We start from the raw sequence: 20749 nt of genomic DNA on the forward strand, positions 1-20749 counted from the left end.
CGCACCCAGATTTCCCCTTCATTTTTGGAGGGGAAAAAGTGCGTCCTTATAGGGCGAAAAATACGGTATGCTGCTTTGAATGTATCCTAGATGTTTTTCAGTAATGTTTTATTCTGCGTGTATGTATGAAACTCTATTTTCTCCCTTTTTTAAAAACTGTTTTTATTTTTATCTGCAAGCCACCTTGTCCCTTCCCAGGGTAAAAGGCATGGTATACATATATAATAATGAAATTTATAATGATTATGACAATAATATATTTAGATTCTCCTCCTAAACTTAACTGACTGCATCTTTTCAAAGTACTGCCAATTTTACTAGTTTCTGCAAAAACAATTAAGAGCAAAAGTATATTGGAAATGTTATTGGTGGCTTTTAATGGTGTTTCCTTACCCTTGAGTTTCAACTTACCCTTGAATACACATATATAAAATTCTTGCTCCAAATGTGTATTCTGAATTAAATGAGAGAATACTTCCATCATTTATTAGTGTTGGTGTCTCACATGCTTTTCCTGAAAAGAAACATTCTGGAATTAAACATACAAAACCAGAAAAGAAACAAACAATATTTTTGACAGGTCTGGCATTAATAAAAGGAGAACAGTTTTGACAAATTGCATTAAAAACATGAAGGAAAGCAAACTATATATAAGATAATGCATAAAACAACGTAGTAACATACAAGAAGTCTGAAGTTCACAATCCTAGCAAATATCCTTTTTAAAACCAAGCATTATTCTGAATATATTTGCCAGGATCATTAACTACACATAAAAGATACTGTAATGTCAATGATCACCATGCAAGAGATCTTCAAAGTGCCATACTTTGTTATTTTACATTTTCCTTCACATATTTTAACAAAATTGTTCAAACAGCCCCTCACTGCTCTTTGAACCATCAACTGAACTTCAACTGTTGACGTACACCATCTTAAATTCTTATGAAAGCACAGATCAGCAAATGCAATGAGTAAACAAACCAATCTCTTGCACATCTTGAATAAGAATTTTGTTTCTGGATGCCTTTCCAGTGGAAGTGGGCATCACTCATATTTATTTAATCTTCCACAGAAGATTAGTACAAATAAAAAGTGATCGTACTGCACTATCACCTGGGTGGAGGAGGTGCTGCATGTTGTGAAGAGGATGCTCTGTGTGAAATATCCTGCCATGGGTTACAGCATAGTTGTAACACATGCCACAAAATAACTTAGCGTTAGGTGTTTTAAAAACTTTGCATAAAATCTGGGATGTTTGCTTCTTTCATCTCTACAAGACTGCAACTTGCTATTCTTGACAAATTCAAAATCAATATATTTATTCTTCTCTTGCCTGGCAGCCTCATCATGCAAAACTCAGCATAGATTAAGGTCATTATGTAGTTAGATTTTTGTCAGAAATAGCACTTGCCTTGTTACTGTAAAAGCAGTTATTTGTATAGCCAGTGTGTTGTAGGGGTTAGAGTGCTGAGCTAGGATTAGGCAGGTCAAAGTTCAAATCTCCTTTCAGACATGAAGCTCACTGGGTGACTTAAGGACAGTCACTGTCTCTCAGCCTAACCTAAATCTACAGGATTTGTAGGATAAAAGAAAAGATGAAGAAAACCATGTCTGAAGAAAAATACATATATGATATTCTGAGCTCTTTGAAGGAAAGGTTAAATGTAAATGTATCAAGTAAAACAGCTGCAGTATTTACATTACCTAGCTCAAACTTGTTTCAAACTGAGTCATTGGGCTACATTTTATTTCCCTGTTCACCAAACCACCAATACGTCTTTGGGGCCAAAACCATAAAACCTTTCATCTTAGTAATGTCCAAGGATGTGCATGTTCTGGGGACTTTATCTTTTTAAAAACAAAGTCTGGTTTTTGTTCATAAATACCTGCAAATCATTACAATAAATCAAAAGCAAAAGATGATTTACCTCTACAGAACCTTGCAAGCGGTGACCACTTCATATTTTTACCACAGGTAATAGTATTCAAGATACCAGGAACTTGTTCAAATCCTGCCTTACATACATAGTGTACTACCATCCCAACAGGAAACAATACTGAAGTTCCAAACTCATCTTTTAGTTTAGCTCTAGTTTGCTTTGGTGGAAAGGGGCAGACTTCTGCAAACAAAAAGCAATATAACAACTTATGACACCATGTTAGAAACTAGAATAATACAAACGTCAGAATGTTAGAAGATTCACCACTGTTAACAGACTGCCTACATCCTGCCTGCTTTCCTGTTTTATCACATGTATATACAGTGGTACCTCGGGATGCGAACGGGATCCGTTCCGGAGCCCCGTTCGCATCCTGAACAGAACGTAAGACGCGACTGGGCGTGCGTGGGTTGCCACTTCTGCGCATGCGCGTGACGTCATTTTGACTGTCTGCGCATGCGCAAGTGGCAAAACCCGGAAGTAACGTGCTCCGTTACTTCCGGGTTGCTGCAGAGCGCAACCTGAAAATACTTATCCTGAAGCGTATTTATCCCGAGGTATGACTGTGCACACACAAAACCAAGCAGACACAGCAATCTATGGAGTTCAATGAACTGAAAGATTAAGACCACAATCTATGCATGTTTACCAGCCACAATAGTGGGGTCAGCATGGTGAAAACACCACTACAAGCACCAGATTGGTTGTTGGTGCATTTGTAGTGCACCAGCCTCCTTCCACTCCTGGTTTAGTGCAGCAATGGTGGTGGTGGAAGGTCAGGTAACTGCTGTCACTCTGCCGACTGGTGCTGATATTTACTCAGAAATAAACAGCCAGGTAAGTGCATACAGGAATACAGCTTAAATGTGCAATTTTCTGCTTGAAACTGGGCAAATCTAGATGACAGAACTGGCATAAGGAAAGTATATTCCATTTATCTTAATGGGGGGGGGGAATAGGCTGCAGCTGTTGATCTGACTACTGTGGAAAAAAATAGAATGACCATCAGTCAAGTGACAGGCAATAGGATAGCTCCAATACCTTCATCACTTAGCTCCCTTGCCATGCCATCCCCTCAAGCCCAAAGCCTTCATCTTGTTTGTTTGCTTGTTTGTTTGTTTGTTTTTGATTTTTACTGTCTGAATATACTGCCTTTCTGTCAAGGAATCCAATGCTCTGGCCATTTGTGGAATTTGCCAAGAACAATAAACCCATGATCCTGACCACATCCAGCCACCCCTGCTTCATCTTCAGTGCCTACTGCTGGAGACTTCCCGCCACACCTTTAAGAGGTCCAGAAGAAACTTATTCAACACTTGAACTGTGCTAACAAAGCCTACAAATGCAGAATAAAATGGCATTAGCAGAACATATCCTGCTGTTTGAGATGAAGTATGAAACTCCACATAACATGTCTGATCCAATTTTTGCTATGCTAGATCATCAATAACAGAGGCTTTCCCAGATGTCTGGGGAAGGAAATGGTGAACTCAACACCTCCAGTCAACAGCTCATTGTGATTGTTGATAGCCAAGCTGTAAATCTTGGCAGTCAAATTCGCTCTGGGAAAAGAGAATGAACAAGTGATTAACCTCAGGTGCTCTGAAAAAGCAGCTTTCCATGCCGGGACCAAGAAACTTAAATTACGGCTGAGATGTTAGCAGTCTGCTATTTGAAATTTACATCTGGATTGTGAGCTAACTGCTGGCTGAAGAAGATGATTACCAAAAGACAGAAAGCAAAACGAAAAGCATGTTTTAATTATTTGCAACTAAGAAAATTTTAAATAGCCAAATGGTATCCCAATTGCTAGAAATCTTTATTTTATTTTACTTTTTTATTTTAAACTCTCTGTTTGATCAATGGTACTTACTTCAAACTGAAAAGTATTTTTTCTATGTCACTGTGGGAAAACAATGCAGTCCAATAAGGAATCCTGTGAAGACCTTAAGGTGAAGATGGGAGACTGAAGCTCTTAAGGTAGAGACTAAGGAGATCTTAAGGTAGAGACTGAGCTGCTAATACAACTAAGACCATTCCATATGGCAAATGCATTGTTGGACACCCCATTGACTGTTGGCATATTACAGCAATTAGTGGATGAGCAATTAAAACAGATCAGAGTTGAGATCCATGAAATGATGAATGGAAATGGATCACAGGAGGATGAAATGGAAAATGGAATTAAAGACACAGAAGCTTTGGAGGACAATAGGAATAAAATGTTGCCAGAACAGGAGAGTGAAATGAAAGTTGGAGGCAGTAGATAATGAAATGGAGAAGTCCTTCACAATAGTGTCTAGAGGGAAAAAACAGCCAAATGGCAGAATTATGATGTTAGAGGAGTGGAATGGAGTCATGGATGGAGAGACTAAGATATCCTGAGCTGGCAGAGATAGAGTTGAAGAGAAAGGATTCTCCATATGATTTGGAGTGAATTTACAGGGGAAAGCTACCAACTCATGGAGAAATAATGGAAGAAAGAATGGAGAAAGAATAGTGGAAATTGAAGTTGTTGTTTTTTAAAAAAAGGATGGAAAATCATAGCTTGGTAAAGGACCCTGCGAGAGAGAGAGAGAGAGGGAAGGTCTCCCAGGCTGAGACTGGGGGAAGAAAGGTAAACTCCCAGCTCTCACCTTTTTCTGTGTGAGAAAAGGGTTAAGATCTAACTTTGAGAGCTGACTTTGTATTTTCTTTTCTCTTCTTTATCTAGATTAATTTGCTTTTCGTTGTATTGTATTATGAAAAAGTCTTAATAAAATTTTATTAGACAAAAACAGGGGCCTTTCTTTATTCTGGAACAGATCCAAGCACCTGCAAGGTCCACCCAGATTTCATGAAGTTCGAACTAGTCTTCCTTGTATCCCAGGTAAACCATAACTTGCTATTTTTTCTGGTTGCATGAATCAGTCACCACCAACAGTACCTGTGCAGGGTCATGAGACTTACTGGATTCTAGTAAACATTCTAAAACATCTTCCATGTGACAGCCCTTTAGATATTTGAAGATATCTGTCATATCACCTTTCAGTCTCTTTTCCATACTAAGCATAACTAACTCCCTCAACCATTCCTCATAAGGCTGGGTTTCCAGACCCTTGGTCATCTTGGTCGCCTTCAACTGCACATGTTCCAGCTTGTAAATACTCTTCTTCAACTGTGGTGCCCATGACTGAACAAAGTTCTGTAGGTGCAGTCTGACCAAGGCAGAATAGAGTGATACTATGACTTCCCTGATCTCGACACTATACTTCTGCAGCCAAGATCAGCATTACCTTTGATGCTGATGCATCGCACTGTTGACTCATTAAGCCTATGGTCTAATAATAATAATAATAATAATAATAATAATAATAATAATAATAATTTATTATTTATACCCCGCCCATCTGGCTGGGCCTCCCCAGCCACTCTGGGCGGCTTCCATAGAAACCAAAAATACAGTAAAATCACACGTTAAAAACTTCCCTGAACAGGGCTGCCTTAAGATGTCTTCTGAATGTCAGGTAGTTGTTTATCGCTTTGACATCTGCTGGAAGGGCGTTCCACAGGGCGGGCGCCACTACCGAGAAGGCCCTCTGCCTGGTTCCCTGTAGCTTTGTTTCTCGCAATGAGGGAACCGCCAGAAGGCCCTCGGTACTGGACCTCAGCGTCTGGGCAGAATGATGGGGGTGGAGACGCTCCTTCAGGTATACTGGACCGAGGCCGTTAATACCCCTAAATCTTTTTCACATGTACTGCTGGCAAGCCAAGTATCCCTCATCTTATATCTGAGCATCTGCTTATTCCTGGCTAAGTGTAGAACCTTACATATGTCTCTACTGAAACTCATTTTGTTAGTTTTGGCCCAGATCTCTAATCTGTTAAGGTATTATGGAATTGTGATTCTATCTTCTGTGGTATTAGCTATCCCTCCCAGTTTGATGTCATCTCTATTTTAGTAGAGCTCACTTCTAGGTAACTATGGTTATAATCACAACCACAAAATAAAAGATGCTCAACTTTTCTTGAGTTTATAACATTACAGCAACTTTATATGAACAACAATAAGAACAACACACCACCACAGGGGTCTTCCAATGGTGTCCAGTTTCCATCAATGCAATAAGTCATATTTGGTTTTGAAGGTAATCTTGTAAAACCGTTTTTGCATTCATATACAGCATTACCAGGTAGTTCATGGATGATCTCAGAAAAGGAAAACACTGGTAAGTCCTCAATTTTACACCATATTCGGTCCCCTTTAAAAAACACAATAGTTAAAGATGTTAAGTCTTTTGAACTAAAAACATTGTTCACTATTTCACCATATTTGTTCTGATAGTTAATGTAATAAAATATAAGTAATAAAAATATCTTTAAAAAAAGCAAATTATTATAACTAAAATATGAAAGAACAATTGAAAATACTCATGTACTCTTTGAAATTTAAAACTCAGCCTTCCTGAATCTTCTCTTGTGCAAACTCATGATACTTGCACTGATGCTATCTTATAAATTCTTATACATTTCCAAGTTCAAAATTCTGGCCAGAATGCCCCTCAAGGGTAGGGGTAGGGAACCGTATTCAGCTCTAGGGCGACATTCACTTTTGAAAAACCTTTCAAGAACACATTCTAGTAGCAGGCAGGGCCAGAGGCAAAACTGGGTGGAGTGACAAATACCAATAAAATCAGGTTTCTCCACTATTGCCCTTGTACTATGAAATGTTCTTCCTCCTGCTATACGAGAAGTAGCAACCACCAGATGCTTCAAACATCTTTTAAAGATGTCTTTTGCCCAGGCTTTCCCTTACACGAAAGACCAGAGGTTTTTGCCAAGTTAACTAAGGAGAAGATCCCTATATCTTATTGTGGTAAATCGATGAAGAATATGACTTGACACCAAACTGTATATGTGGAGAGGCAGCAAAGGAAAGAGAAAAGGGAGGATCAAATAAATCACACAGGAAAACACAAACAAATAACAGAAGGCAGTGTTCAATCCATATACAGTGGTACCTCGGGTTACATACGCTTCGGGTTACATACGCTTCAGGTTACAGACTCTGCTAACCCAGAAATATTACCTCGGGTTAAGAACTTTGCTTCAGGACTTCCGGAGGCGGCGCGAACGGTAATGGCGGCCCCTTTACTTCTGTGAAGGGGAAGCTCCGCGGAAACTGGGTCGTCCGCTACGGCGAAGCGGAGACCCACATCGGAAACCCACAGGCAGCAAGAGCCTGTGGTCCTGAGACTCGGCGGGCGCCTGAAGCGGCCCCCAAAACGCAGAAGGAACCCCGTAAGGAGCTCTGGAATGTGGAGGGGGTAGCGGCGCTGTGAGTCGTTTCGCAATCTGCGGAGTGAAGCCGCGTTGCTGCTGCCGGTGAGCGCTGACCTCTTTTCCTGGAAAATTTTGATTGGAAAGGTTACAAACCGTGAGTAAAGAAGGACTTTAACAAATCTGACTAAATTACTGAATTTGGCTGAAAGCGGAGTGACGAAAAACAGGAAGTCCGTCTTCCGCTGTTACTGAATTTCAAAGCAAAGAGCTGGAGGAGTGGAGGCGTAAAAGAATTTCTTGCCTAACTGATCTCAGCACCCACTGAACTTTTTTCTAAACAAAGTAAGGACTTAAAGTATTGGATTCTCTGCCTTGCATTTGTATGGTGATACCGTTCTTCTATTGGAACTACAATTTGAACGAGAAACCCAGGCGCTGGATCTGCCTGAGTAATTTGAGCTGTCAGTCTGCACTTCTGGATACTGTGTATTGGAACTTGCAATAATCTGAGGGGGTTTGGACTTGTTACTTTGAAACATCATTTGAAACACCAGTATGCACTGCCTGAAACAATGTGATTGCTAATACCAACTCTGCTTAAAACCTGCTATTGTAGGTTCTTGGACATTAAATTTGATTTTAGTAAAATTACCAGAACTGAATTCTTCCCTTAAGACATTTCAAGCTCCCCATAGAGGATTTGGGATTTACAGCAGTGACATTATTTTACTTTCTTTTTCCCGACCTCCTGTTTGACTGTTTTCTCTGGGCTGTTGCTTTCTTATGGGAACAACTCAGCCTGACCTTGACTCTTAGATAACTTTGGAATGAGTGGCACAAGAAGGAGGGGAAGAACTAGACAAGCAACTTTAACAACTTTAACCTCAGTCTCGCAGACACGTAGATCATCTGTACCTACTTTGCCTTCAGAGGAAGAAGCTGCTTCTCTGCTACGGGCAGGAGAGGGAGAAACTGAGCAATTACAATTGGAAGATATGGCCTCAGGAGCAACTGCTTCTATTTTAGAGAAAATTTATGAAAAATTGGAATCCCTGGATAAGAAAGTGGAATCTTTGGACAAGAAAGCTGATGAACAAACAGCTAAAATCGACCAAAATACAGAATGTTTAAATAGATTAACTGGACAAGTATCCCAGAACGCACAGGCAATTGGGCAGTTGACGGAGGCCACAGTAGAAAATCGGAAACTGGCTGAGGAAACTAGCCAAAAACTAGAAAATTTAGAACAAGAGGTAAGACCACTCTGCAAACAAGTAGGGGAACATCAGACTTATTTATCTATGATAGAACTGCGGAACCGGGAGAGTAACTTAAGGATAAGGTCGATACCAGAAGTGGAAGAAGGCAATCTAGCTGAGTTTTTGACTAAAGAATTCTCCAAGTTTTGGAACCTAGAGGAAAAGGACTTTAAGATCGTCTCAGCTTTCAGACTTGGAAGACTAGTAAAGAAAGAGAAGCCCAGAGACTGTTTGATAACACTGAGATCAAAGGAGGAAAGGGATAAGATTTTGGGCCTACACTACGGAAAGTCACTGGACATTTTGGATAAAAGAATTGAAATTTACAAAGATATTCCTAAACAACTGTTGGACCTTAGATCTGACTATTTGGAACTGGTCAGACTGCTTAGGGGCAACTCAATTATCTTTAGGTGGGAATTTCCCCAAGGATTATCCTTTACTTTCAGAGGGAAGAAGGTGAAAATTAGAACATTGGAAGATAGAGACAAATTCTTGACTGCATACGGAGAGGACCTCCAAAAAGGAATTGAACTACCCTTTGGGCCTGGAGAACTTTTTCCTGTATGCAACAACAGCAGCAAGGATACTCATTGCCAAGCATTGGAAAACTCAAGATTTACCCACACTGGAAGAATGGCAGATGCAACTGATAGACTATATGGAACTGGCTGAGATGACCGGCAGAATCCGAGACCTGGGAGAGGAGAGGCTTGAAGAAGACTGGAAGAAATTTAGGACTTATTTACAAAAATATTGTAATTTGGTTGAATGTTAAGAAGGATGCTAGATCATAAATAATTGACCACCACTAAACTAGATGGAATTAGGACGATAAGTAGATTGAGGAAAATATAAACCATTTGGAGAACTATTAGACTATATTTAAAAGAATGGGACCTAAGAATATAAACAAGATGACAATTTGTTGGTTAAAATTTAAGACGATGTAAGTGGGAGCGGGAGATGTGAGGGAGTCCAAAGAGGTTTTGAAAATATGTTATGACATATGCTATATTGTTGATTATTTTTGCATTTGTATTTAAAAAATCTTAATAAACATTTATAAAAAAAAAAAGAACTTTGCTTCAGGATAAGAACAGAAATTGTGCGGCAGCAGGAAGCCCCATTAACTAAAGTGGTGCTTCAGGTTAAGAATAGTTTCAGGTTAAGAACGGACCTCCAGAACAAATTAAGTACTTAACCCGAGGTACCACTGTATGCATGCTAAAAAACTAGGTCTAATTACTAGATCCCACCTCATCAAAACAGATTTTTGTGCATTTTTCACACATTTATTTGGTTTTTTTACAAACTGTATTTCTGCCCAAAGCAGCCCAGGGTAGTAAGCATCTAATGCTAGAATAGTATGATTTAAAATTAAATTAAAACATTTCTAAAACATTTTAAACCATCTATACACATTTAAAGGGAATCGCATACCATCAGTTAAAATTTCAGTTGCCATGGCCAGCATTGGTGTTATATGCTCAAACCGTATTTCCCTGCCGAGCAAGCTGGAAGCTGATTCTGCAACAAATGAAGTTTCTGAACGGTCTTCAGAGTTAAACCCCATATACTGTATAATGCAATGCAATAATCTAACCCAGAGGTTACCAGAGCAGGCTATCCCTGTCGAGATAGGGATACAGCTGGGCCACCAGACAAAGCTGATGGAAGGCACTCCACGCCACCAACACCACCTGAGCCTCAAGCAACTGACAAGTATAGCAAAAATTGGTCTTTGTGAAAAGACTCATCTTCTCTTCACACACTATACTGGTCTAAAAAAGGACATCACACAAGGGGAAAGGGCCAGGAAAGGAAGAGGAAAATCAAAATAAAAACTCAGGGACAGATGTTCCTATAATCTTTTAAAAATTAGTTTTTATTAAAGATTTTATTGTGAAAGAAAGAAAGAAAAGTACATACAGTGGTACCTCGGGTTAAGTACTTGATTCGTTCCGGAGGTCCGTTCTTAACCTGAAACTGTTCTTAACCTAAAGCACCACTTTAGCTAATGGGGCCTCCTGCTGCCGCTGGAGCACAATTTCTGTTCTTATCCTGAAGCAAAGTTCTTAATCCGAGGTAATATTTCTGGGTTAGCAGAGTCTGTAACCTGAAGCATATGTAACCTGAAGCGTATGTAACCCGAGGTACCACTGTATAGTGTCTCCACTTTCAATTCATAGAATCTTTTTCATAATTCATTTACCTTTGGTATGAGACACTGTTGTGGCATGCATTATGCGGTGGGGGGAGAGAGGAAGAGAGGAGACACGGGGGAGATAGATAGGGGTATAATGATCTTTCGTTCTATTGCATAGTGTTTGTGTAGGTTTTTGTATCAGTGTCACGTGGGTAGGTCCGTATAACCGACCAGCGAAAACAGTTCTGGGGCAGGTGGTGCCCGATGGAGCTGGGCTTCCAGGTAAAGCAGCCCTGCTTCCTATCTTGCTGGAATAGCGGCCTCCAGATGACAGTGAGGAGAGAGGAGGCCTGGTGGAGCTGGCTGGTCACAGAAGAGCGCATGGAGCAAGTTCTGCCTCTCAGCTGGAATGGCTGCCCCAGAGGACATCGATCTGAATCAAATCAAATCTTTATGGTTGCAATCAAACGACCAGCACCAACGAAACAAAATAGAAAGCACATAAAGCACATTAGTCAAATGTGTAAGGTAAAGGTAAAGGGACCCCTGACCATTAGGTCCAGTCGCGGACAACTCTGGGGTTGCGGCGCTCATCTCGCTTTATTGGCCGAGGGAGCCGGTGTACAGCTTCCAGGTCATGTGGCCAGCATGACTAAGCCGCTTCTGGCGAACCAGAGCAGCGCATGGAAACGCCGTTTACCTTCCCGCCGGAGCGGTACCTATTTATCTACTTGAACTTTGACGTGCTTTCGAACTGCCAGGTTGGCAGGAGAGTCAAATAGGGTAAAAGGGAATAAAATAAAACAAAGCAGATGCAGGCTCGTTCCAACTTTAAATCGGTAGTGATCACACGGAATAGTGTTTAATAAGTTATTTTATATGTGCCTGAACAGCGCCTATGCCTTCGTGCCGCCGCGAGCGAGGTCCCTGCGGCGGCCTCGTATCTCACCTGCCGCCCGCTGCGAATCCTGGGCGGGAGAGGAGCGCAACTGCCGCGCGGCTGAGGAGCCAGGACTCGACACCTCCTCGCCGGCGGCCTCTAACCCACATCATGCCCCGCTTTGCGAAGCCTCTCGAAGCACGAGCGGGCGTGAGGGGAGGCAACGCGAAGGGAGAAAGGCCGCTAGAGGCTCCGCCGCCGCCGCCTGCCTGCCTCGTACTCACCCACCAGTTCCTGAGGCAGCAGCAACAACAGCATCGACATCGCCAAGAGCCGGCAAGTCCGTAGAAGCCCCCACAATAGCCGCAGCATGACGCTGAGCTGAGGCGGCGGCGCGGAGAGCCCCTCATTGCGCATGCGGGGAGGAGGCGGCGGGAAAGAACGTTGGGAGGAGCCGCGTGGCAGTGGCGAGGCGCGTGCCCAACGCTGCCCTCAGCTCGCGCTACCGGCCTTCCCACTTACAGCCACTTATAGAGGAAGTAGGTTTCCGGGCCCTTGTTACATATTTTACAAGTGGCCGTCGAATGCCGAGTATCAGGACTGCGCATGCGGGCAGGCGGGATGCAGGCGAGGTCCAGCGTGTGCAGTTGGGCGCGGCAGGAGGCGCCGCCCCCGCCCGAGAGCGAGCTACGATTGGGTGGGATAGGAGAGGTGGGCGGCTTGGCTAAGGGCTGCGCCCCCTTTGCTCCGCCCACCTGCTTCCCAGGCTACAGTGAAGGCGAGAAAATCCGGACACAAAGGTGATTGAGCTTCTCTTTTTGTTTTGGCCAAGTTGTTGAGGTGTTTTTTTTTTTAGTTTTGCCCAAAATTGTTTAGCTTTTTTTGCGATTTTGTGTGTGTGTGAAAATCGCCCAGATCTACACTACCGATAGGGGCTGCATTATCCCCGGATTTTCATGGACATTTCAGCGATTTCCGCCCGTAGGCCATTTACAAGGACAGAATACTGGCTATTTCCGGGGGATTCTGGACATATGGCAACCCTAAGTATTAGACAGGTTGAGGAAGGAAAGGCAGCACGTAGCGGCAGCAAGGAAAATAAGGTGACACTGGAAAGGAAGCCTTGGCCTTCCTGATGGTGTGGGGTGAGACCTCCCATCAGCCCCGATCAGCATGGCCATTAATCAGGAATCATGGGAGTTGTAGTTCAATAACATGGTCTAGTTTGACCAAACTGCGGGAGGCAGTGGAAGACAGGAGTGACTGGCGTGCTCTGGTCCATGGGGTCACGAAGAGTCGGACACGACTAAACAACTAACAACAACAAACATGGTCTGGGGGACAGAGTGGGGCACAACCTTTATGTTCTTGGAGCAGCAAAGGGAGCTGGATGTTTTGGTGTGATGGGAAACTGCAGGCTTTTTTTTTTTTTTTAAACTTTTTATAAGAATTTTTATTGTGCTAGACTGCTCTCTACCTTTTGTTACAGCAGAGTGGAATGTTTCTGATGCTTAGCTGCTGAGAAAATGATTTTGAAAAGCTTTGAGAAGCTTTGAGCCTGCTTTGGTGGGGGGTGACTTCGGGCCTAGATGAGGTCACCTGTCCTCACCTTCCTTCAGTATGACCTACCCCCAACTAATGGCAAATAGGCAGAGGGCAGTAAGTAGTTGAAAACTAAAGAATCTTTTTATAGAGAGCTATGAATTTCTAAGATCTGATGACCAGGTTTCAGCATGGTAGCTTTATTTAGAGTCTCCATTTTTTTTGCTGGTGTATGATAGTTTTTCAGGTTTGCTACAGAATGCATTGGGAAACTGAAATGCTACTCCACTAGTTTCTGAGTCTAAATCTGTTTACCCAGAAGCAAAACCCACTCAATTCAATGCATATCAATATCAAGTAAGTTAACACAAGACTGCAATATTTCCTTCATTCATGAAACTTGTTTTCAATGCCAGGGTTAAAGCTGTGGATGATAAGAAGGTATACATATAGGATGCTGTGCTTCTAGGCATGTGCAGTGCTATTTTCCCCGCAGATTGCAGCCACTTGCATATATCTTAGATTAGGATACTGGGTTGCCAAGTGATAGGGTGTGCCTTTAAGGCAGCAACAAACCCTCACATAAATTTATATATCTGTACAAAGTAGTTTTATATGTCTAGAGTTTAGTAAGATAAAGATGTTGATCAAGACTATCACTTCATAAAGGGAAGACTGCATCATTCCAAGTCAAACATCTTTCCTTCTACTGTTCACATCTGTAGAGTGATTTCATTGAGTAGACTGGTGATATCTCTGAAACTTGCAAGCCAAACTTCTCTTGCAGGCAGCAGCTCCATTTATGATACATACAGCTGTTTAATGAAAACAGTCACAACCGTCAAAGAATTTCAGTACCTGCTGCAATAAGTCAATTATGTCAAATGCAAGTTGGTTGTGAATTAAGAACAAAATACATAATTTTAATTTTAAATTTATTTATAACATTTATTTCTGATCTTTCAGAATACTATAATCCTACAAGGTAGCTTACAAGTAATATTATATTATGTTAACATATCAAAACCACAGTGATTATTTCTACCTGAAGGGGACAGTACAAAAACTAAAACATGAATGCGTTCCTCTTTTGCATGTGGCAAAATATTTGTTTTCGCTTTCCAAGCAGTGATTGTGTCAAGTGGTCCAAAGAAGCAGGTATATTTGTTGGCATCTGTTCATCCAGTTACTTTCACCTGTAATTTAGGTGGGAATAACAGTAGCAGTATTCAATAAATGTTCCTTTTATTTACAGAGAATTTGCACTATTTCATCCAGGCACATGTTCACCTTGATGATTCTAACTGCTAATGTATTCATGAAGCTAAATCTGGTTGGTTCAGAATTCCTTCTCAAGGAGAGACCTCCTAAATGCTGGAGTAAGTGCCACATGAACAGTAGCAAGGAATGATGATGGGGAATCCAAACAAAGAGTCCCAGGTCTGAAGGGGCATGGGGCCACTAATTAGCAGGTCTGAGTATCAGGGGCGTCTTGCTCATAGAGGCAAGTGGCGCAGGGTGCCAAGTTCTGGAGGGCGCCAGGGAAGAGGCAGAGGCTGGATGCGGCGCCTTCCGGCATCAGCTCGCTGCCCTCACCTGCCTCCGCCATGCCCCGCCGAAGCAGTGCCGCACCTGGAGCCTCTGCCTGCCGTGGCCACAGCAGCACGGGCACCAGAGAAGAGGCGGAGGATGGGTGTGGCGCCTCCCGGTATCAGCTCGCCACCCTCACCTGCCTCGCTGAAGCAGCGCCACACCCGGAGCCTCCGCCTCTTGCCCGCCGGAGTTGCCCTCCAGCCGCTGGCCGCAAAAAAGTCGGCAACTCTGGGAAACCGAGGGGGGGCGCCAGAGGGATCTTTCCACGGCGCTGGATATACTTAAGATGGCCCTGCTGAGTATTGTCAATGCCTCAACAGGTGACCATCTTGGAACCATGTGTATGCCCCCTTAGGATTCCATGACAGATGAAAGGAAGGATATGAATGCAAGAAAATAAAACATATAAATAAATAAATACATTTTATCTTGCTGCATACAGTTATCTTTAGAACGGGGGCAATATCAGAAGATTCAGATATTGGTACATACTGTAATCCATAGCTAGTTATCTATTACTGCATGCATTACATGCATATATAAGAAATAAAGGCGTATTATTGGGGGCTGGGGGAGAGAAGGGATTCAGCTATTGTGAGGAACTTGTGGCCTTCCAGAGGATGTTGAACTCCATCAGCCCCAATTGTCTTAGTCAATGGTCAGGGATGATGGAAGTGTAATACAGCAATATCTAGAGGATCATAGTTTACCCACCCCTTTTTTTTAGCATCGGACTCAGGGTCTCCTTTTTAACATTCAACTGGGACATTTTGAATGTGGACAAAATTATCCAAATCAAAGTATTACCTATTACTGCAAAAACGAAGCCTTTTTCAGAGAGTTGGATCATGCTACTTGAAGGTCTGGACTTTCATATATTCTGCTGCTTGCAGGAGTATATTTACTTAAGAAAGAGGAAGAAAACAGTATTAAAGAATCAAGTAGAAGAGTTCGGGATTCAAATAAATAAACTAAAATGTTTTTTTAAAAAATGCCTGGGATCCAGAGTTCCTGTGAGTGGAACTCTGTTCACAGGACAATCCAGCTTGAGATGGGGCAGGAGGGAGGTGATTTTTGCCGCACAGATTATCCTTTCCTCAGATTCTTCTAACCCCATTATCTTTCCCAACATGAAGATGTGGCTGTTTGCCAAGATAACAACTAATTCTTCAAACTACTGAAAGATCAGTGTAAATTTACAGAAGTGTGAAATCTTGGCATGCCCTGTTAATGGGGGTTCTATTTGAAAACATATCTTACAGGGGGGGGGGGGAATTAAAGATATAGCCAATGTTCCTTTAATTACAGTGCAAAAGAATCTGATGAAGCAGCTGGGTTGATGCAAGTTATTGCCCAAAACGCATGGAGGGCACAGCAGGCATCCCCAACCTGTGGCCCTCCAGATGTTTTGGCCTACAACGCCCATAATCCCTAGCTAACAGGACCAGTGGTCAGGAATGATGGGAATTGTAGTCCAAAACATCTGGAGGGCTGAAGGTTGGGGATGCCTAAGGTAGAGGATGGCTGATATCACCCCATGGCCATTTCCCCAAAACAGACGGCAAATGATGCATTTGCATTTGTGTAAAGGGCTATGGCTTTTGCCCGGGTAGAGCTGAAAGACACCGCTTGTACTTTTGTGCAGGGGTTGGGACACGGATCTGTCTGCAAATGTGTGTAACTTGGTACCGAGTAATACAAATAAGTCATAAAAATAAAGTAATGTGCCTTACGCTTTGTTCCGCTTCAAAACAATTACAATTACACAGAAAACACCAGCAATAACCAAAAGAAGCAAGGCGCCAACCAGAGAGCCTGTTGAAACCAAAGAATGAATAATGTTTGTATCCCGTAGTTGCTAATAGCAACATTATAAAACCATAATATTTTGGAAAACAAACAAAACGTTCTTTAATAAAAATACTACAATAATTCACCAGAAATCATTTACACTACAGAATCCAAAAGAAACATTCTAAAAATTAACCCATTAATTGGCATGGTTTTCATTTTTATATCCGTGACAAAACATCTTTCTAATTTCATAGTCAATAATTCTGCAACCTTTATTTGAAGACAGTTATGAGCTAATTACAGTTTCTTGAATCCTGAGCTATATATGAGATTTATGAATATGAATGAGTGTGCTCTCATAAATTTTGACATTTACAAAAATGTTTTTGGGTTTTGATAAATGTTCATTTAAATTCTAGATTAAATTACATATTTTTAAACAAGTTGAAATCCTAGTTTACCTAGAATTCTGAATATAACCGTTTAGGATTAGGTTGAAAGGGGAAATAAAGCAATCCAATGCAACATTTCTGCTCTTGAGTCATGGCATGTTTTGACTCTGTTCCTGACAAAATAGCTGTATAATAAAAGTGGCCATCTGAGCTTCCTCCGGGTTGGTTTTTTTAATGGAAACCTAGAACAGCTCTTATAACTGTACTCAAATGTGTAAGACATGGTGGTGGTGATCTTTGCATATCTTCTGTATTTCTTATCTTATCCAGCATAGTAGAAGGTGGGGTGTTAGGGTTGGATTTGGAAAGGGAACTTCAGGTTTGAGTAACTTTAGTCAAATGACTCTGTCATGTTAAAGTACCACACTGAGTTATTGTGAGGATAAAATACTTCTCTGAGTGTGTTGCTAGAGTAGAATAAAATACATTTAAAATACTTAATACATTTGTCTTTGAAGTAATATGTAACAATGAGAGGGAATAGAGACACAACATTCCTGTGATAGTGAAAGTGGAGTTGTCCCCTTCCAAATACTACTTCAGATGCCAGTCCATCATCATTGCTGCTGTTTTTGTTAAAATTGTATACCACCCTTTATCTGTAGATCTCAGGGTGGTTCACAACATAAAATTACAATATTAAAAACACAAATTGCATAATGAAAATAAGAACAAAAACAAACCAATAATCCCCCGTACCATATCTCTCAAATGTAAGTAATAGTGCACCCCATATTAGTGTACTCTCCTAAATGTTTATTTTCTACCTGCTATCTTGGTGTTTTGCCAGCCAAGCATGCTGCTACCACCTCTTCTTGTTTCTCAGTAACCCTGCCTTGCCTCCATTGCTGTCACAATGCAGCACCTGAGTTTGTTATTAGTATAGATGATTCTGGAAAATATGTGCTAAACTATGAGACAGAAAATTAGCAAAGGCTGGACCATTAAGGAAAATGGGGTATTGCCCCACCAACCTCGGTCTACCCTTAGCTGGCCCCTGTCTGCCTGCGTTCTTACAGGAGGTGGCAGCAGCTATCAGCTTCCTCCTCCATTTTCATAGAATTCAGTAGTGAGGAGGATGAGGACAAAACGGATCAGTCGGTTCAGCCTCTCATTGGCTCTGACTCCACCTACTGTTGGCCTCTCTGCCTTTCACCCTACCAGTCCCAATGAGCATCAGCCACCACTGGCACTAATAGGCTTAAGCCATTCTATATATGTTTTGTGGAGTTGTAGCATCCTACATTTATAAAGAATCAGATGGAATTCTCTGGAAGTTACTTACCAATGCCTGTGGCTACGGAGATATAAAAACCTAAAGTGCAAAATGAAACATAAGGAATGAGCTGTATTACTATAGAACAAGAAACATTGAGTGCAAGCTTTCTAAGCACATAGTTTTATAATTAAGAAACTGATTTATCTATCAAATAAATATGTTGGGGGATGTAACAATGGCATTAGTAATTGTCAAGCAATGCATTTTTTTTTATTACTGAGGAAATATATTAACCTTGGGAAACGTAAATAAATGTCCATATGCCAGTCAATTGATCAATGGCCTCTTAATATGCCATTTCACTATTATTATGTCACTAATGATCAAATCAAGCATGATCAGACTTGGGCAAGTTTAACAATTCTACCAAATCAGTAAGAAATACTATAGGAAATATACTATCCTTGTGCCCCTCCCCGGCAGCTTGGTATCATTTTGCCTCTAGCCTTTTTTTAGCTGTGGACTGTGCAGTAGCTCAGTAATAATAATAATAATAATAATAATAATAATAATAATAATAAATTTTATTTATATCCCTCCCTCCCCAGCCGAAGCCGGGCTCAGGGTGGCTAACAACACTGAAGTAGTGCAACATTATAAAAACATTATAAAAATTAATTAAAATCAAAATTGATGGCAGCCATAAACTAAAGTTTTGTAAAGATTGCCAAAGGAGGGAGTCAGGCTGCGCCCTGACCAAAGGCCTGGTGGAACAGCTCTGTCTTGCAGGCCCTGCGGAAAGATGTCAAGTCCTGCAGGGACCTTGTCTCTTGTGACAGAGCGTTCCACCAGGTTGGAGCCGCAGCCAAAAAAGCCCTAGCTCTAGTTGAGGCCAGCCTAACCTCTCTGTGGCCTGGGACCTTCAAGATGTTTTTATTTGAAGACCGTAAGTTCCTCTGTGGGGCATACCAGGAGAGACGGTCCCGTAGGTATGAGGGTCCTAGGCCGTATAGGGCTTTGAAGGTTAAAACCAGCACCTTAAACCTGATCCTGTACTCCACCAGGAGCCAGTGCAGCTGGTATAGCACCGGATGAATGTGATTTCGCAGCGAAGATCCCGTAAGGAGTCTCGCTGCGGCATTCTGCACCCGCTGGAGTTTCTGGGTCAGTCTCAAGGGCAGCCCCACGTAGAGCGAGTTACAATAATCCAGTCTGGAGGTGACCGCCGTGTGGATCACAGTGGCTAGGTCAGGGCGAGAGAGGTAAGGAGCCAACTGCTTAGCTTGGCAGAGATGAAAAAATGGCGCCTTTGTTATAGCTGCAATCTGCGCCTCCATGGAGAGGGAGGTATTGAAGATTACACCCAAACTCTTAACGGATGGTGCTGGCACTAATTGCACCCCCGCAAGAGATGGGAGTTGCCCCCTCAATCCCATATCATCCCGTCCCAGCCAGAGGACCTCTGTCTTCGAAGGATTTAACTTCAACCGGCTCCCACGTAACCATCCAGCCACAGCTTCCAAGCATCTGATCAGTGTGTCTGGGGCCGAGTCAGGATGGCCATCCATCAACAGATAAAGTTGGGTATCATCAGCATACTGATGGCAGCCCAGCCCAAAACTCCGGACAAGCTGGGCGAGGGGGCGCATAAAGATGTTAAAAAGCATCGGGGAGAGAATCGCACCCTGAGGCACTCCACACACCAAGGAGTGGCGCGATGACAATTCCCCCCCAAGCGTCACCCTCTGTCTCCAACCAGAGAGAAACGAGTGCAGCCATTGAAGGACTGTGCCCTGGATCCCCACGTCGGCAAGGTGGTGGTCCAGGAGTTCGTGATCAACCATGTCGAAAGCTGCTGACAGATCTAGAAGAATCAGCAGCCCCGACCCGCCTCGATCCAGCTGTCTACGAAGATCATCTGTTAGGGCAACCAGAGCCGACTCGGTCCCATGACCAGCGTGGAAGCCGGACTGGAATGGATCCAGAACCGATGTTTCATCCAGAAACCTACCAAGCTGTTCAGCAACCGCTCTCTCAATCACCTTACCCAGGAATGGAAGATTCGAAACCGGGCAGTAATTGGATAGATCTAAGGGATCTAACGATGTTTTCTTTAAGAGCGGGCGCACCACTGCCTCCTTCAGTTTCCCTGGGAATGTCCCGGTGCCAAGGGACAAATTGATGATATCTCCCAGGGGGGCCCGCACCTCGTCTGGACACGCTCTAATCAGCCAGGATGGGCACGGGTCGAGAGTACAAGTGGTGGGCTTTCCAGCTCGGAGGAGTCTGTCCACATCGGCTGGGGATATCCAGTCAAAGTGGTCCAATACTGGACCCGAGGACAGTCGAGGGGCCTCCAGTTCCTTTATTGTATCCAAATTGGCAGGGAGGTCATGGCGGAGCAACAGGACCTTCTCCGCAAAAAGGCTCGCAAATGCCTCACAGCTGTGTGTCAAATTGTTATTTAAATTTGGCTGTCCTTCGAGGGACGTTAAAGACCGAATTATACTAAATAATTACGCCGGGCGAGAGCTAGCGGATGCAATGGAGGCCGAGAAGTAGGACTTCTTAGCGGCCTTCACTGCCATCTCGTAGGTTTTCATAAAAACCCTATAAGATGTTCTTGAAGCTCCGTCATGGGCACCCCGCCACACTC

The 20749-nt window shown here is 42.6% G+C and overlaps 2 protein-coding genes and 1 long non-coding RNA gene across 20 annotated transcripts in view; 1 reads left to right on the top strand and 2 right to left on the bottom strand.

Moving 5' to 3' along the window:
- The window catches only part of LOC307217676 (membrane cofactor protein-like), a 36506-nt gene extending 24375 nt beyond the window's left edge, over positions 1-12131 (bottom strand). For 4 of the 12 annotated variants that reach the window (XM_079979353.1, XM_079979347.1, XM_079979342.1 and 1 more), the window contains exons 1-4: positions 11778-12129; positions 6005-6184; positions 1932-2123; positions 412-514 (exon numbers count right to left, since the gene is read on the bottom strand). In XM_079979353.1, coding sequence (XP_079835479.1) covers positions 412-514; positions 1932-2123; positions 6005-6184; positions 11778-11910 — 608 coding nt within the window. In that variant the 5' untranslated portion in view covers positions 11911-12129. The other 8 variants (XM_079979352.1, XM_079979350.1, XM_079979345.1 and 5 more) reach the window with 6 other exon arrangements.
- Positions 1-20749, top strand: part of LOC307218041 — a 355464-nt gene that overhangs the window by 108881 nt on the left and 225834 nt on the right. The window lies entirely within an intron of this gene.
- LOC307217516 (complement receptor type 1-like) overlaps positions 14053-20749 on the bottom strand; it is a 46534-nt gene continuing 39837 nt past the window's right edge. For 4 of the 6 annotated variants that reach the window (XM_079978805.1, XM_079978807.1, XM_079978804.1 and 1 more), the window contains 4 exons: positions 18160-18189; positions 16362-16443; positions 15436-15532; positions 14053-14231 (listed from right to left, as the gene is read on the bottom strand). In XM_079978805.1, coding sequence (XP_079834931.1) covers positions 15475-15532; positions 16362-16443; positions 18160-18189 — 170 coding nt within the window. In that variant the 3' untranslated portion in view covers positions 14053-14231; positions 15436-15474. Of the gene's footprint in view, positions 14232-15435; positions 15533-16361; positions 16444-16466; positions 17767-18159; positions 18190-20749 lie in introns of those variants that run through there. The other 2 variants (XR_013839623.1, XM_079978806.1) reach the window with 2 other exon arrangements.

This window comes from Podarcis cretensis (assembly GCF_951804945.1).
Source record: "Podarcis cretensis genome assembly, chromosome: 6".
NCBI lineage: Eukaryota > Metazoa > Chordata > Lepidosauria > Squamata > Lacertidae > Podarcis > Podarcis cretensis.